This window comes from Athene cunicularia, assembly GCF_003259725.1.
Source record: "Athene cunicularia isolate RWA chromosome 1 unlocalized genomic scaffold, athCun1 chr1_part1, whole genome shotgun sequence".
In the NCBI taxonomy this organism is placed as follows: Eukaryota; Metazoa; Chordata; class Aves; order Strigiformes; family Strigidae; genus Athene; species Athene cunicularia.
Window position 1 is genome coordinate 125958451 of NW_020799091.1, and position 16128 is coordinate 125974578.

Below are 16128 nucleotides of genomic sequence, written 5' to 3' on the forward strand. Positions count from 1 at the left end.
CCGGATATCCTAATATAACTTTGTGTGTGCATTATATATATTTTTATAGTTTGCAATATGGAGTCACATACAGTTACTGCATGGTTCTTAGTCAGAAAAGCTTCGTCTCAACAGAATTCTTCTGATATAGCACTGTTTCCACCTGCATGACTTGCTTTCTCATAAATGTGTTACACTGCAATATTTTTTATTTTCAAAGCTTTGCCCCAAGTATAGCCATCCAGACTTTAATTGAAAATGACTGTGAATGAGACATGAAAGATAAAAATTAATTACCTGAATCCAACATTAGAGTGCAATGCAATATCCCAAGTCTCTTGGCATAAACGATACGGATTCATAGGATTGTGAAGAACCATTAGCAAAGAATTATCTTGGGTATGATGAAAGGAATCAATACATCTATATTCTTGGGATGCAGTATGAAGAACCTGAAAAGGAAAGAAATAAAGGTACATCCTCCCTGCAGACAGCAGCATATATACAGATGCTACACAACACAGCTTTCAGCAAAAGGTCCTTCAGAACTTCACCCTTTTGCAAGACGTACGCAAAGCATTTGGATTCCAGTAATCTGAAATGTTCAGGAAGGTGGAAATTTAAACTCCACTGCTACCATATGCAGAAGAGGTAGTCACTATGCTCCACCTTTGCAGACTGACCATAAATGAAAAAGTTCAGCTAAATAATAAATACATAAATTTAAATATTAAATACTTAAACAAGTATTTAAATAAATAAATAGTAAATAAAATCAGAACTACCATATACCAGGTAAAAAGAAAGCAAATATTTTTTTTTTTTAATCTCAGTTCAGTTTATATGGTATTCAATTTGCTATACTATGACCTGTGCATCTTTGAGATTTACTATGTTTCACATGATTCCACTCTGTTCTATACTGCCTCATCATTTTCAATGTTTACATTGTCTTCAGGCTGAAACTTATTTTATAGCTAGAAGAAAATCTTCTTCTAAACTATTATTTATACAGAACTATGTAACTGAAGTACAACTAAAATAATTCTGTATCAACAAATATTCTCTTTAAACAAAAAACATTAACAGCAGCTGGTCTAAAAATTATGCTTAGACATCACATGAAGTATAAGGAAATATTCTTAGAAAATGTTATTTTCTGTTGCAGTTATTTTCCATCAGTATCTTCTGACTAGATTTGATAATTATTGACAGGTCAGTATTGGTTTTTTATATTGCCTAAGAAGGAATTCGCCATGTACCGACACGTATGACCAGACTTTGAAGCTGTGATACTGATAAAAGTCCAAGCAGCCTTTCCTTCACCCATGTACAGTGTGTGTCAGGATCAAATAAAAATTGTAGTATATGAAGCTCAAGGCAGCAGAAGAACCAATAATCCATTCCTCCCAAGATAATGTCTATCAACACAACGGGAATTTCTTAATGTCTATTAACAAATGGGAATTTATTTCCCATTTGTCATTCTGTCTTGCTGCAAGATTTAGGTTGCGATATATCTATAAATGAAGCACGTAGCCCTGAAATGGTGAAGTACTACTACAAGAAAATTTTCTATTTGCCCATAAAATATATACTGCATAGGTATTGGCAAAGCATGCTTTCACATACACTGCACTAATAAGTCCCATAATTGCCAGGGAAGATCACCCCAAAAGGGCAAGATTATTTTGTCCACATCACACATTTAGCTAAAAGACTCACTACAAAAACCGACAGCTGCAGTTTGGCCAAACCAAGAAATAAAAACCCATTACCAATTAAATTTCATACAAGAAACTGAAAAGCAGATGAAGAACAATGGGTTTTGGTAGAAATGTAAAAGGGATACAATGGAATCAATTATCTAGCAAGAAAATACCCTGTACTCTGCTACTAATTCTCTGTACAGCATTCTGAGGGGTACCTGTATGTCTAATATTGTCATTCAGAGATACCTGAAGAAGAACATGGGGTTGAAAATGCTCAGCAAAACTCCAGTCTGTCAAACAACGCCTCTGTGTCTTTTTTATTTCTTCTTCCAAGTTTGGTCCTAGGCCATAATTTTCCAGACTCACCTCAAAAAATACACCAAAACAAAATAATGAGTATCAACATTTTAATGTCAGTTGTATTAAATTAACTGTAATCTTGTTGACTTAATAGACAGCATCCCATGTTGCACCACACTTAATTGCATCACACTTAATTGCATAATGCTGCACATGTGTAGACCCGTATGGCACTATTTAATAAAAAACACAATTACTCCCAAAGGTTTTTGGTCTTGGCTTTTTTATGGCAAACAATCTAAATATTTTTATTATTAGGTTAGATGTTTTTGAATTCTGTAAGCAATTATGAATTTTTAAACATGTCCTGTGAAGTAATTTAAAAATTGCTATATTTATCCAGGATTGTATGGCAGTCAGGTGTTTTTCAAGATGCCAAACTACACAGTTTATTAGTGTGACACAGTTTGGCAATTTCTCTCAAACTCTCATGCTAATATTAGGCCCCTGGTATTCAGTGAAACCAGAATAGAATTGTCATTAGTAGCATCACCAAGACCCATCACCTTAGAACTCAAAGAAAGTGATTTCATAGTGCTTAAAAGTTATGGTGCTATTTGCCAAACACCACAAAATTAACACGTGCACGCAGCACTTCAAAGGAATCCCCGGTAACAGTATTTTGAACAATATCTTCTGTTGTTTCATGTCATAGAGCACAGTTTATTCTATTCCTCACATTTGTCATATCAGAAATAAGATCCAATTCTTCATTCAAAACAGCATTGGCCAGACCATCTCTTCCACCTTTGCTATTCACTTCTGTATATCCTGGAAATTGAAAGCAGAATTTTAAGGAGTGTTCCAGAAATTTCAGCCCTAAACACTAAGGTTGGAGTGATGCAATTTCCTTAGCCTCCCTGATGAGATTGCCATCAAGTTGAAGCTTCCTTTTATGACACTAGTGCTATAAATACATGATCAGCTCTTCTATACTTATTTCGTAAAAGAACACTTTAAAATCCAGGGGAGAGTAAGTGTCAGACAGTCAAATAATTTAAAAAAAACCCACCAAAAACGTCGCTTTGTAAGACTCACTCAACTCACCCTCTTTATCTGTCCTATGCTGGCCTTGCATTGTCAAAACCATTAAAAATACTCTAAGTGTCCTCCACATTTATACACAAAGAACCTTTTTATCTGCATACTAACAAACAACAAGCATTCCTTTGCAGAGATGGCATTAAAAAAGAAGGCAAAATCAACTGTTCTCACATATTTTTGAAAAACACAAGATTTAAACTTGAAATTAATTAGATTTATAGAGTTTTTTAAGCTACTAACAAAATACTTCTGAGGATATTACCAGTCATTCCATTGTTATAATGGGCACCTGGTATGAACAGGATCACATAGAGACTTTATCTCTATTCTCATAATTTTTTTGAAATAATTTCATTTTAATTCTTTATGACCTGAGTTAAGGCACAGATCACTAATGTTTGATCAAAATTCACATGTACAAGAAAAATACACTTCCTGGAGAAAACAGAACCCTGCTTCTCTAGGATATTAGACCTGTTTACTGACTGCCTTGAGAAGACTTAAGAAATCTGAAAGCAAATGTTTTCTCTTCCTGGTATCTGCTTTTGTGGTGCAGAAGCTTTGGTATCTTGATGGCTATGCTTGTAACTGCAATATCTAGTACTGTGACTATTATGAAGTAAAATAATGTAACACCCAAAATTCAGGAGAGGCAGATAAGCAGGGTACATTTTTGTCTGTTACAACCTTCTAAGGAAAGGATCCCATCTAAGCTGGTTGTCTAGATATCTATATTATGAAAGCATGGGCAAAATCATGAACCTAAAGGTATAGCTGCTTAAATTGACCTAATTTCTACTTTTCTTGCATCCCAGAAAAATAATCATGTTTTTAATGTTGCTTCTTGGCCAACCTCCTTTAACCAGGGCAACACCTTTGCATTATGTTAGAAACTTCAGGACAAAATGCAGAAGTTTCAGAAAAGTCACTCTGCATTGTCTACAAGAGGTCTTCTCCATTCTCTGTTCCTGCTCTCTAAAATGTTCCCATTCTAATATGAATGAGATTGTTATAAATGGCTCAAATGCCACATAGTAACCTGCTAAAGATATATTAATTGCACAGGCTGGAATGAATTAAGAGAAGCTGATGAAGTTGGAACATAGCTCAGACATTCTTTATGATTTTAACTTGAGGGTTTTCACATATTTCTGGCCAAATACAGAGTCTAATGTGACTATAAAAACTGGATGTTTAAACTTTTACCTTATGACATCAGTTTTACTATGTTTGCCTTACTCTGATTTCTTTTCATTCATCTCACTTTCTTCAGCACCTAATAGATAAGTTCCTCTTTCCCTGTTACTTCTGAATTTGGCCCAAAATTTTAAATTCAAAACTCTAAAACTGGATTAACCTGGATGTGAAAGTTGAGGGAAGCCTGAAAGAAAAAACTGTAAGAGGAAAAGGTACGTACGCACGTGTAATTACAATGTATAGCACACCAGTTTTTAATCTTCAGCTTTTTATATCACCTTCTAGAGTCCTTGTGTAAAATATGTATTTTTTTGCATTTCCTAATACTCATTCACAGAATCGTCTAGGTTGGAAAAGACCTTGAAGATCATCCAGTCCAACCGTTAACCTCACCCTGACCATTCCCAACTCCACCAGATCCCTCAGCGCTGGGTCAACCCGACTCTTCAACCCCTCCAGGGATGGGGACTCCCCCCCTGCCCTGGGCAGCCCATTCCAACACCCAACAACCCCTTCTGCAAAGAAATACTTCCTAAGAGCCAGTCTGACCCTGCCCTGGCACAGCTTGAGGCCATTCCCTCTTGGTCTGGCGCTGGTTCCTTGGCTCAAGAGACTCATCCCCCCTCTCTGCACCCTCCTGTCAGGGAGCTGTAGAGGGCCATGAGGTCTCCCCTCAGCCTCCTCTTCTCCAGACTAAACCCCCCCAGTTCCCTCAGCTGCTCCCCATCAGACCTGTGCTCCAGACCCTGCACCAGCTCTGTTGCTCTTCTCTGGACATACTCGAGTCATTCAGTGGCCTTTTTGGAGTGAGGGGCCCAAAATTGAACCCAGTAATCAAGGTGCAGCCTCACCAGTGCCAAGTCCAGGGATAAGATCCCTTCCCTGTCCCTGCTGGCCATGCTCTTGTTGATGCAAGCCAGGATGCAACCATTAACTGGTGATCATCTAATATCACTTTTGATTTCACTCTATGGTTTCTACTGGCTTTGTAAAGATTCATCTGCCATCAGTAACTCAAAAGAGCCTGTATTCAGAAACATATCGAATCACGTCTGCAGTAATTTATACCTATACAATATATTTGATGTCAGAAGCAATAAAACAGATATTTTAAAAAGTTGCTTAAATAAACTATTCATGTTGTCATACAAAATAGCTAGCCTTTGTCTTTATCTAGTATTTCTACAAAGATACTTAATGAACAGACTTTACAATACTTGAAAATTCAGTTATTTGTAGAAGGAAGAAAAATCACAGCCCTGCAATAGCAAATGCTATATGGTAACATAAATAGTGGACACAAATTCTTCAGGAGCAATGTAAATAGAGAGGTTTTTACCAGAGCCTCTTGGAGATTTCCTCTTAAGCTTCTTTTCCATAAGGAAGAGTTGTCTCAGCTGTCTTGCAAACTTGGTTGGATTATCCCAAGGGATAGAAGACACTTCAGAATCGCCTTCAACCATAGATCCAGAGCTCTGCAGGAGACCAGAGTCACTCAGCCCAGTCAGCCTCAGGCTTTCAAAAGTAAACACTCTGAAGGCTCTTTCTACTTCAGTCCAGCTCAGAAATTCTATAAAAGAATTACAGTCATTAACTGAAAGTGTCCTTACAGCTCACCAGAAGATAAATAGAAGACTATGCAAGTGTATTGTTCTTGGCAACTCCGCAAAAGCCAACAACAATTTCCTTAATGGTACTGGATCAAATTATGTGAGCTTCAAAGTCAAATGCTTCTAAATTGCAAAGTGATATGCCTAACTATTAATCCAGTTTAAATGAAGTGCTTCCTACATCTGAATACCTCCTGGCTCATTAACTTTATATAAATGATACTGATCTTAAAATACTGAGTGGACTTTATCAAGCCAGTTAAGTAGTTATTTCCAGTTTTTGAAAAGGCTTTCATTATCATAAACATTTTTACTATCTGTAGCTTCTCAAACCAAGTATCAAATGTTTTTTTTTCTCTTCAGACAAAATTTTACAAGAAATTTACACAGAAGTACACAAGGTGCAAAGGCATTAATAGATCCTCTTTATGGTTGTGTGCATTGGTATCCACATAACAATGATAATCACAACAAGGACTGATTTTTAAACAGGTAGTTCAGTGCCCAAATCATATAAAGAGTATCTTGAAATGTATTCTCTCTACAGTAGTTAAAGACCCAAGCATGTCACCCATCTTGAAAATGTTGTATCTCTCATCTCCTGTTCAAATGAATCACCTTCTTGATAAAAGTGAAGACATTGCTAGCTAAGTTAACAGTTGGGAGAGTTTGATAGTTTAGTATGGTCCAGTGAAGACCATCAAATTTGATACCCATCAGCTGGAATTCTCCAGCAATACAGGATACCTTAATAGCTTAGTGTCCAAAATGAACATACCAACAACTAGAAACAATGCAGTGAGTGTAAATTAATCCAGTACATGGAATTTCAGGACTGAAAAGGAAAGTACTTTCAAATTCTGTGCCTTATATGATGGTATAATATAACCAAAGGGATTTGGATATTTGTATTTTTCAGCAGTCTAGAGTAAACTTCCAAAACTACCTAAGGGTATTTATTTAGCTTTTGGAATTGTTTCACAGTGTATGTCATGGTAGTATGCACACTCCAAGAAAAGGTAACCGTAGAAGTGATTATGGTTGAAGAAGTGAATGTATTCTTGGTTTGATAAAGGGACTATTATAGAAGCCATTTCATTACTAACACTGACAGCTTACACAGAATACATTCTGAAAGCCATTTATTGTCCAATAAAAATCTTCCATGTGCTCCTCCACCAAAACACTGTTGGTAAATAAACATACAGTCTGTATCAGTGTCTCCTAAAATGCATTCTGCAACCTAGGATCAAAATAACAATTTGTACAACTATTTTTTTTTTCAGATTTTGTGTTTGTATGTTTATGAATATAAATAAATAAATGAGTTCTAACATACTTCCAGCTCTTAGTCATGCAATATTTAATACTTGTATAGCCTTTCCCATTAACTATAAAACTGAGGTCTAAAGTTAACCCTAACTTGTATAGTAGGCTAAAGGTATAAGCAAGAATGTGAAAATGGGAAATTCTGAAAAGGTTTTAGGCAGCTGGAAAAACTGGTCCGAAAAACACTTCTCTTTAATAGGATCATCAACCACAAGAAAAAAAAAAATGGAACTGATATAAATGAAAATCACTTTACCACTGGTACAATAATGCATGAGCTCATGAACTCTGGCCAAGCATTTAGCATTGTTTTCAGTTAAAGGAAAGGTGAAATGGATAAGTTCTCTAAGAGGCAGCTTATCCATCATTTCACATTCAATCTTTTCTGGATTTAAGTTCTCCTGGACCTGGAACAAAAATGAAAGTACCAAAGTAAACTTTCACACCAGTAGATTTCTAAAAATTATGTCTGAATAAAGGAGGTTTTTTTATAGCAAAAGACATAACCATGTGCTTAAGTCAGCTGGATATAAACTTAAATTTGAGCATGTGCCCACAGTGTGTTTTTGAATGATGGTGTCAGATATTTTAGGCAGAAAAAGAATAAATCATATCCATAAGAGAATAACTGACAGCATAACAACAGACACTTGTTAGAAGATACGTGCCTGTGCTAGCTTGATTCAAAAATTCTGTAATGCAAAAACATGTACTGATCTACTCAGACAGGCAGTAGGTACCTTCCATGCATCTTTTAGCTGGTCTGTGCTACTTCTCATAGTAATGACGCCTGTAAACTCATTGATCAGTCTGTGCCAGCAGCATCCCTATATATTTAAGGATTTATCTTTGAGACTTATTGGTATTTTTCAGATTTGCTCTTCTGCTGGGTTTGTGTGATGGGGTTTTTGGTAGCAGGGGAGGGGGCTACAGAGGTGGCCCCTGCAAGAAGCTTCTCAAAGCTCCCCCAGGTCCAAGTCTGACTCACTGCTGGCCAAGGCTGAGCCAATTAATGATGGTGGCTGCACTTCTGTGATAATGTATTTAAGAAGGGGAACCTAGGTTGAGGGGTGAGGGCAATACTTCTGCAAACACCAAGGTCAGTGGAAGAAAGGAGAAGGTGGGGGAAATGCACTGGAGCGGAGACCCCCCCCCTGCAGCCCCTGGTGAAGGGCTGGCTGTGCCCCTGCACCTATGGAGGTCACTGGTGGAGCAGATGCCCCCCTGCAGTCCTTGGAGCACTCGATGCCAGATCAGGTGGCTGCACCCAAAGAAAGCCAGGACTCTGAGGGAAGCCCGCGCTGGTGCAGTTTGTTGCTGGGAGGATTGAAACATGTGGCAGGGATCCACACTAGAGATGTTTGTGAAGAGCTGCAGCCTGTGGGAAGGACCCATGTAGAAGAAAGTTCATGCAGGACTGTCTCCCATGGGAGGGACCCCATGTTCGAGCAGGGGAAGAGTGTGAGAAGTCCTCCCCCTAAGGAGGAAGGAGCAGCAGAAACAATGAGTGATGAACTTATCACAACCCTCATTCCCTGCTCGCCCTGGGGTGGGGGGGAGAGAAGGTAGAGAAACAGGGAAAAAGCTGAGCCCAGGAAGAAGGGAGGGGTGGGAGGAAGGTGTTTTTAATATGTGGGAGTATTTCTCAATGTCTCACTCTGATCGGTAAATGAAGCATTGGTGCTGGTGGTGTTCAAATTATTTTGATGTTCTTTTTCTTCCCCTATGGAGTTGGTCTTTCATCTGTGACCATACCTGTTGAGTCATCCCTCCCTGTCCTTCTCTCCATTCCCAAGACTTTTGCTTTATTTTCTCCTCCCTATTCCTGATGGGGAAGGAACAAATGAGCAGCTTCATCGTGCTCAGTTGCCCTCTGCGCTTAAACCACAACAGCTCTTTTTAGTATTACTCACTTACAGTACCTTTTTCTTGGACCTCATCTTAGAATTTTTTTTCCTCTATCCATTCCTCAAATATTGTACTATACACTGCATTTCCTCTTCAGCAAGTACATCATATACATCAAGCATATGCCTGCTAAGAGCATTTCAGTGATTGCTCAGTCCTGTCTTGTGCTCAAATACCTCCAATGTGTCAAGTTCATTTTGTTTCTGAATGCTGTTTTAATCAATGGTTGTCAAAGTATTCCACAGACAAATCATAATTCATGAAGCCAGGCAGACACACCTTAGCTGTGAAATCTAAAACTGTATTATCACTTATATTGCCTTCAGAGTATTTTCAAAGTTCAGTGGTAAAACTATATCTTGGCTTTGGAAAAAATCTAAGAAATTCACAGTGGTCTTTCAGTTCAGAAAGTCTGGGAACTGTGACTTTGCAATAACCCCAAACCTTGCAGTCTCTGAACCTTTCTGCCTTTGTCAAAATTTGGCAGTGTCTTGGTTATACACTATGCTCCAACTATTTAGCCAACCCAAATATACTTCTTGTGTTAGCTAAAAGCCTCTCTGTATTTTCTTACACTTCTCTGCATCTTAGTATTTAATCTAGTCTACATGCTAAATCACTGTTATCAAGTTAGTAACTCCTTTTCCAGTTTTACAACAGTGTTTGACTACAGTAAATCAGGGTTCTGTAATATCTCTCATCTATGCCAAAGGCTAAACATTCTTCTTAATAATGCAAACAGATCACTGAAATCAATATAATGCTCTGTTTGTGATGTGTCCTCTGTCAGCAGCAGTAACTCACTGCTTCTTAAGCAGACTAACCACATGTTTGCGTGTCTATCTCAGTAGGAAAAAAACTAGGCTATACTGTTCTGCTTTGTAGAAATACCACTCCATCCTTTCTAGTGCACTGAGTATTCATTGCCTGTGGACTTAAGAACTGTTTAGATATAATAGGTAGCACTATACCTTCAACAGGTGCAACCGCTGAGCCAGGGTATCATGGTAGTTAAATAACAGAGGATACTTGGGAGTGACAGTCTCTTTTTCACTGTATTCAGGAGAAAAGTAGTCATATAGATTCTGTTAAAAAAGAAAGATTTATTAAACCCCCCAAAATCACATTTATTTGTCATTTTAGGAAATGAACAAAAAGACAACACAAACCTTTTTTTCACTCTCAGAAAGTGAAAGAGAAGGAAGGACAGAGGCTATATGATCTGCAATGGTGTGATGTAGCCCATCTGCCCGAGGCTCTGGTACCACCAGACTAGGAGGTATAAGGTTTTCTTCACTTGCAATAACCTGCCAAACATGATATACATTAGCTTTCATTACAGTATGACTGCTGCTTAACTCTATTAAAATCTACCCAGCAGATCCTGCTATAAGCTAAACACACATTCATAAATTTTTTCAGGAAAGAAAACCATAACTTTTTTCTAGAAGTAGCAAAAATGCAATTTCCATGTTAGTTCCCTGTCCAAAACAAAAATTATGGAAAACAGAATTAAATGTTTTCTCCTATTATTCACTTTTGGAAGGATGAGTAGAAAAATATTTTCAATGCTACGAACTGCTGGTGAACACAGATAATTAAAAACTGACTGTGTATCAGGTGTCAGATCTTATATTGAGTATTTCTGCCGAGTCTATTTTCAGACTAAATTGCCAAAAGTAAAAAAATAATATTGTGCTGAAATTCTATTTCTGAAAGAAGGAGGATTCCAAATCGTACTGTGGGTGACTGCTAATTCATAGATTGTGCCTGAGCTCAACACAAGTCAGATCTGTCTAGCACTAGCATCAGTCTATGCCATTTTTATATTAGGCTTGCCTTAAGACCTTTGTATCAAGTAAAACAGTGAAGTTCAGTATCAAAATATTATTGCAGGACGTGAAACTTGTTATTGACTTAACTAAGAATGACACCTTTTTCCTCATTTGATTATACTGGATCTGTAGTCTCAAAACAATAATTTTGGTATAACATTGTATATACAGGAAAAGTGCAGCATTTTTCCTGTATATACAGTATTATTCCAAAATTATTTTTTGGAATCTCCTTCATCAGTGCCTCCATACAGAGTCTCTTATTTTAGGCTGAAACAGATGGATTTATTGATCTTTGATCAATTCATCATACCAGGTCTAAGCCGAATTAGCCACAGAAATTATAGAGAATATTCCCACCTGTTCCAACATGCAGTTCAGCATTAAGGGTACAGAAAAGTATTCGTCAGGAATCTGACTCAGCAAGTCATTGTAATACCTCATTTCCACGAAAGGAGCCAAAAAAAAATCTTCCCCTGTTATAATAAAAGATCAATTTCTTCAGAAATGTCAATTTATATTACCAGTTCAGCCTTCAGACATTTTTTCTTAAAAAGACTAACAAAGTCCATTACTGTAGAGCTTTTAAATATGACTGTGACTAGAAACAGACATAATTATTTTCTAAAGGACTTAATTATCACCACTACAGTTTCCAGAGACTTTCACAATGTATTCACCAAGAGACTACTCCCACAACACAAATCACATCTTCAGCTTACTGAGTAAATAATTTCATGGATTTGTGCTGTCAGATGAATGAATGGTATGACAGAGTGAACACCTACAGACAAATGCTTTAATCCTTCAGACATACCCTGTGGTAATATTACTGTTGGCAGAATTTCTTCTGTTTGCCCTTTTTTCTTTGAAGGTGTAATCTGTGATGTTGATTGTACCTAAAGGAACAAAAATAAAGATAAAATAAACCTGAGAAACAGTAAAACAAGTGAGGATTGCACAAATATGTGGGAGAAGTTAATTTCATTTATGTCTGGTTACTTACCCTAGATGCTAAACATTTAAATGGCTGGTATTAGGGGAGGGAAATCCCACCCAACTCTGAATGGAACAAGATAGTAAGAACACAGTTTTATGAATGCTTTATATGAGCATTCAGTAATACTGCTACGGATGGAGTAAGCTCATCTTTTTCCCCTTATCACTAGTACATGTCCTAATAAGCCACTTTCTTCTGATCACATAAGCTTTTGTCTACCATGAATAAAGCAATTGATCTTACATGGGACTAATAGTCTTTTTTTGACAGTTCACAGATCTGCAACAAGAAACAGTAGCTCTGTTTATGCATATTGGTTTTTCAGACACAAGAAGGTGTCATCAGGAGCTATTCAAGGAATTTTTACACTTGTCATACTTTATGCCTGTATGATCCTTTACATTTTCGGTTTTCTATTTCCCAAATGCTTGGCTAATTTTTTTTTCCATTTTTGAGGTTTTAAATGCTGAAGATAGAAATCCCATTTTCGTTCACAGAAAATCACACGTGGAGTGACAGTCCAAGGTGAATTTTTGAGTTCAGAATTACAGACAGGCAATTCTAGACTATAACTAATCATTCTCTATAATAAGAGAAGGATCCTTGCCTCAGTTACAGGTGGTTGTGTTGAATTGCTCTCCGATAATATGGGCACATTAATAAACTTGGTGTTTTCCAAGTAGTTATAGTGCTGTCTTCTCCAGTCCAGGCAGTCATACATCAAACAAGCAATGCTTTCAAACAGTGCAGTGCCAAGTGCAAGCTAAGACAGAAAATCAGATACAAAGGGTGAAGTTTCATACAAAAGTGTCATGTAACTTTGCCACATGAGTCACTAGCTCTCTACTGAGCGGATCTACAGCTGTTTAAAAAAAACTTCCAAGGGATTTTTTTCTCCACTAATTCAAAATGTTTTATAGAATTATTCTAAGAAAACAAGGCCTCCTCATTTTTGTTAGCATAAACACTCCCACACCACGGTATGGACTGACTGAGTACTGCCTAACTAACTGCTTCAGTTGTTATAAAGTCTAACTTGTCTTAACAGGTCTGCTCTCCTGCAAATGGAATTTAGGTCATTTTTTTGGGGAAGGAACAGGAGAGGTAACTTAATGTGTATGTTTCTCCTGGTGATCAACCTGCAGCATATTTGCTATGTCAATGATTCTCCTGCCCTTGAAGAATAAAACCCAAAAAAATAAAACCCTGTCAAGTAATAAATGTAATATCATATTTTCTTTCTTTCTGATGCCCTTTTAAAATAAAGAAAGCCTCAAGAACTGAACTCTGAGATCCATAGCTGTGCAAGCAAAGGAGTATCAGCATACTGGCCCAAATGTCTGAAGGAAGATTGCTGTACCTGCAAGTATCTGACAAGGAAAGAGTCAAGGTTCTTGAGGTATTGTACTATGGTTTTCACTGAAGCTTGGGAGGAATAAAAAGAATAGCAGCAACTGTTATCTGAGATGTGAAATGCTTTTGTACAAATACCAAAACCCTATGTGAAGCCACATGCCACACACTCAAGTTTCAGTGGTTTTAATGGACATAGTCTTCCCTTGTACACCCTACACATTGTGGAATAGATTAAATTATTCTAATTTTTAAACAATTTCTGACATCAGCCCTTTTCTGAGTGATTTTTTCACTTTTGTGAAAGTAGGAGAAGTGTCATATGAAGAAGTTTGCCTCTAACAGGTGGCTATCAAAATTGGATGTTCCAATTTTAAGTTTCTTAAAATAAAACACAGTGAGGATAAGGAATGACAAGTGTCAATCAGCACTGACCCTTAAGAAGTATTAAGCATCTGTTTTCTTCAGACCCTCTTTATGGCACTTCAAAACAAGAACCCCAAATCATTGTTCCATCAGTTACGGAATACTTGTCTCAGTTTTCATAACATTTAAAGACTAGGTGAGATATTTGGGAGAGAATTTCTATTCGTGAAAAGAGAATTTTCAAAGTTAGTATTCCTGCATCTTTGTTCTTCCAATTCAATACTCTTCTGAAGAATGGGTTAGTATAAAAGCATTTCATTCATATATTACTTAAGAGATCACTAGAACACATGAACATTTTGATTAAAATAGTGGATTGTTTTGGATGAGCAATATTTTAAACAAAAAAAGATCTTTTACAAAGTTACAAGTAACAATACCTGGCACTACTTAATGGGACACATGCAAAGTTTAGTATAATTACAATTTGCTTGCTCTCTCTTCTCAGGACAGACACAGATGCTTGTCAAAAGTTTTCTGAGTCTAACCATTAGTGCCTCTTGAACCAAGAAAAATATTTTGGAAATTATTTTCCTTCCTAGATATCTGAAATTAGAGACTACTTGCTGTAAGTAATACTCCATTTTTATATTGATGTCTAACAATTTGCCACAAGAGTTTTTCTTCTGTGTCTCTTGGACTTTAGAGATGCAGCAAGCTAGGACTTGGAGACTCTCCAGCAAGTCCACCAGAACAGACTTACTCTATCCACCTATGATTTCACAACATACATTCTTGCCATCCGTTTCTTTGAAAGCTTACAAATATTCCTACTTCTTTGGAGCGCTGCTGAATTCTGAGATACTGAAGAATGTGAAATTACAGCTAGAGTCTGCTGGAACACTTTCAGCGACAGATCATTTTTCTTCTATTTCAGCTATAATATAGCTGCTAGTAGGATATTCATGAGTGGCAACAGTCCCCTAACAAGATGTGATTATGGGTAAGATACACAAGATAAACCCCCCTTTTTTCCCAAATAGGCTTAATATTGTAAGATTAGATCAAGAGTATAATGATAAGTAATGTTGTAAGTAGCAAGCCTACATGTTTCCACAATTTGAGGCATTTTTAGTGGATGGTTTGGAAACCACTGTGGATTTAGCCAAACTCAGTTCTGATCCCTTCAGGATCAAGGGTACTTCCCAGCTCACCAGATTGTTTATATACAGGATTTAGTGTACTAAAAATAGGCATTAGGAGGATGTAGTCTGTTAACCCTAATAATATAGACTACAAATACAGCAGGCTAAGTTATGGAATGTTTCTTTATTTTGACTTAACAGTTTATATTTTTACTGCTGCCATTGTGGACTGAAAAATACTGGACCCTTTCACCTCACTATACTTCAGATCTGAGGCTGAAAAAATTTTCTAATGGTTCACTTTCTCTGCAGTGCCCAGTAACAGTCCTGACTCAGCAGGCTATAATGAGTAATAAGCCTAAGCCATGCTTTGGGTTGGACAAAAAGAGGCAGTACTGCATATGATAAAACAAAATTTTACATCAAAAAGTATTTTTGCATTCATTTAATTTGTTCTCATGTGACTGTTCTGAGCTACAGTAAGTAGACCTGCTGTTATGAGCACAAAAATCTAATTTTTATGTTATTTCATATGGGCATCTGACTCTCTAATGAGATCCAAACTGCATCTATGTAAAGATGCTGAATAAATTTAATATCACAAACTGTTTTAAGTCAGCTGCTGTGGCCTACAATATAAGAAACTCCAAGTCAGGTATTTTTATTCAAAGGACTCCTTGCAAATACATGCTGAATAAACTTGCTGGATATATAGGATTTTTTTATTTATTTATTTTTATTTTTTTTTTAAGATTACAAATATACTAACTACTCTTGTTCTGTTTCATAGAAGACTAAGCTAAAAGTCCTGTCATTTCTATATTGGTCTATGTTACAAACCCCAAAGCATGCCATGGATTGTGAAAGCAGAATCTACTGACCAGCATTTCTCCATCAGACCAATCCAGGGGAAAGGCACTCTCCTTAACTAAGTGATGAAGTATGGCAACATCAAAGAGACTTGATCCATGCTTTCCACTGTTCAGAACTGGCTCCAGGTATTTCCAAAATGTTTCCAGGTCTTTGATAGCTTCGTCTGTCTTTCTTTTCTCTGCTTCTACAACTAACATTTATAAGTATTAGGTAAAGCATTGTACAATGTCTCCCTTTTACAAAAGGCACAAATCATACGTTAGCCTTCCATAAGCACTGTTAAAATATTCTTATCCTCAAAGTCTCAGCAAAATCTGACACCCAACTTTGCAATTAAAAATGTCCAGAAAGAGAAGGCCTCAGTAAAACATGGTAGTTCCTTCAGATGAAATAAAAATCAAAACCTCACCCCTACCC

At 37.0% G+C, this 16128-nt stretch overlaps 1 protein-coding gene across 1 annotated transcript in view; it reads right to left on the reverse strand.

Annotated features, from left to right (window-relative positions):
* SPAG17 (sperm associated antigen 17) overlaps positions 1–16128 on the reverse strand; it is a 128455-nt gene that overhangs the window by 67516 nt on the left and 44811 nt on the right. Inside the window, exons 7-17 of the mRNA XM_026844081.1 lie at positions 15720–15901; positions 12582–12737; positions 11792–11873; positions 11335–11450; positions 10309–10446; positions 10111–10224; positions 7488–7638; positions 5632–5862; positions 2731–2822; positions 1938–2057; positions 277–431 (exon numbers count right to left, since the gene is read on the reverse strand). Of these exons, the coding sequence (XP_026699882.1) occupies positions 277–431; positions 1938–2057; positions 2731–2822; positions 5632–5862; positions 7488–7638; positions 10111–10224; positions 10309–10446; positions 11335–11450; positions 11792–11873; positions 12582–12737; positions 15720–15901 (1537 nt within the window). The remainder of the gene's footprint in view (positions 1–276; positions 432–1937; positions 2058–2730; positions 2823–5631; positions 5863–7487; positions 7639–10110; positions 10225–10308; positions 10447–11334; positions 11451–11791; positions 11874–12581; positions 12738–15719; positions 15902–16128) is intronic.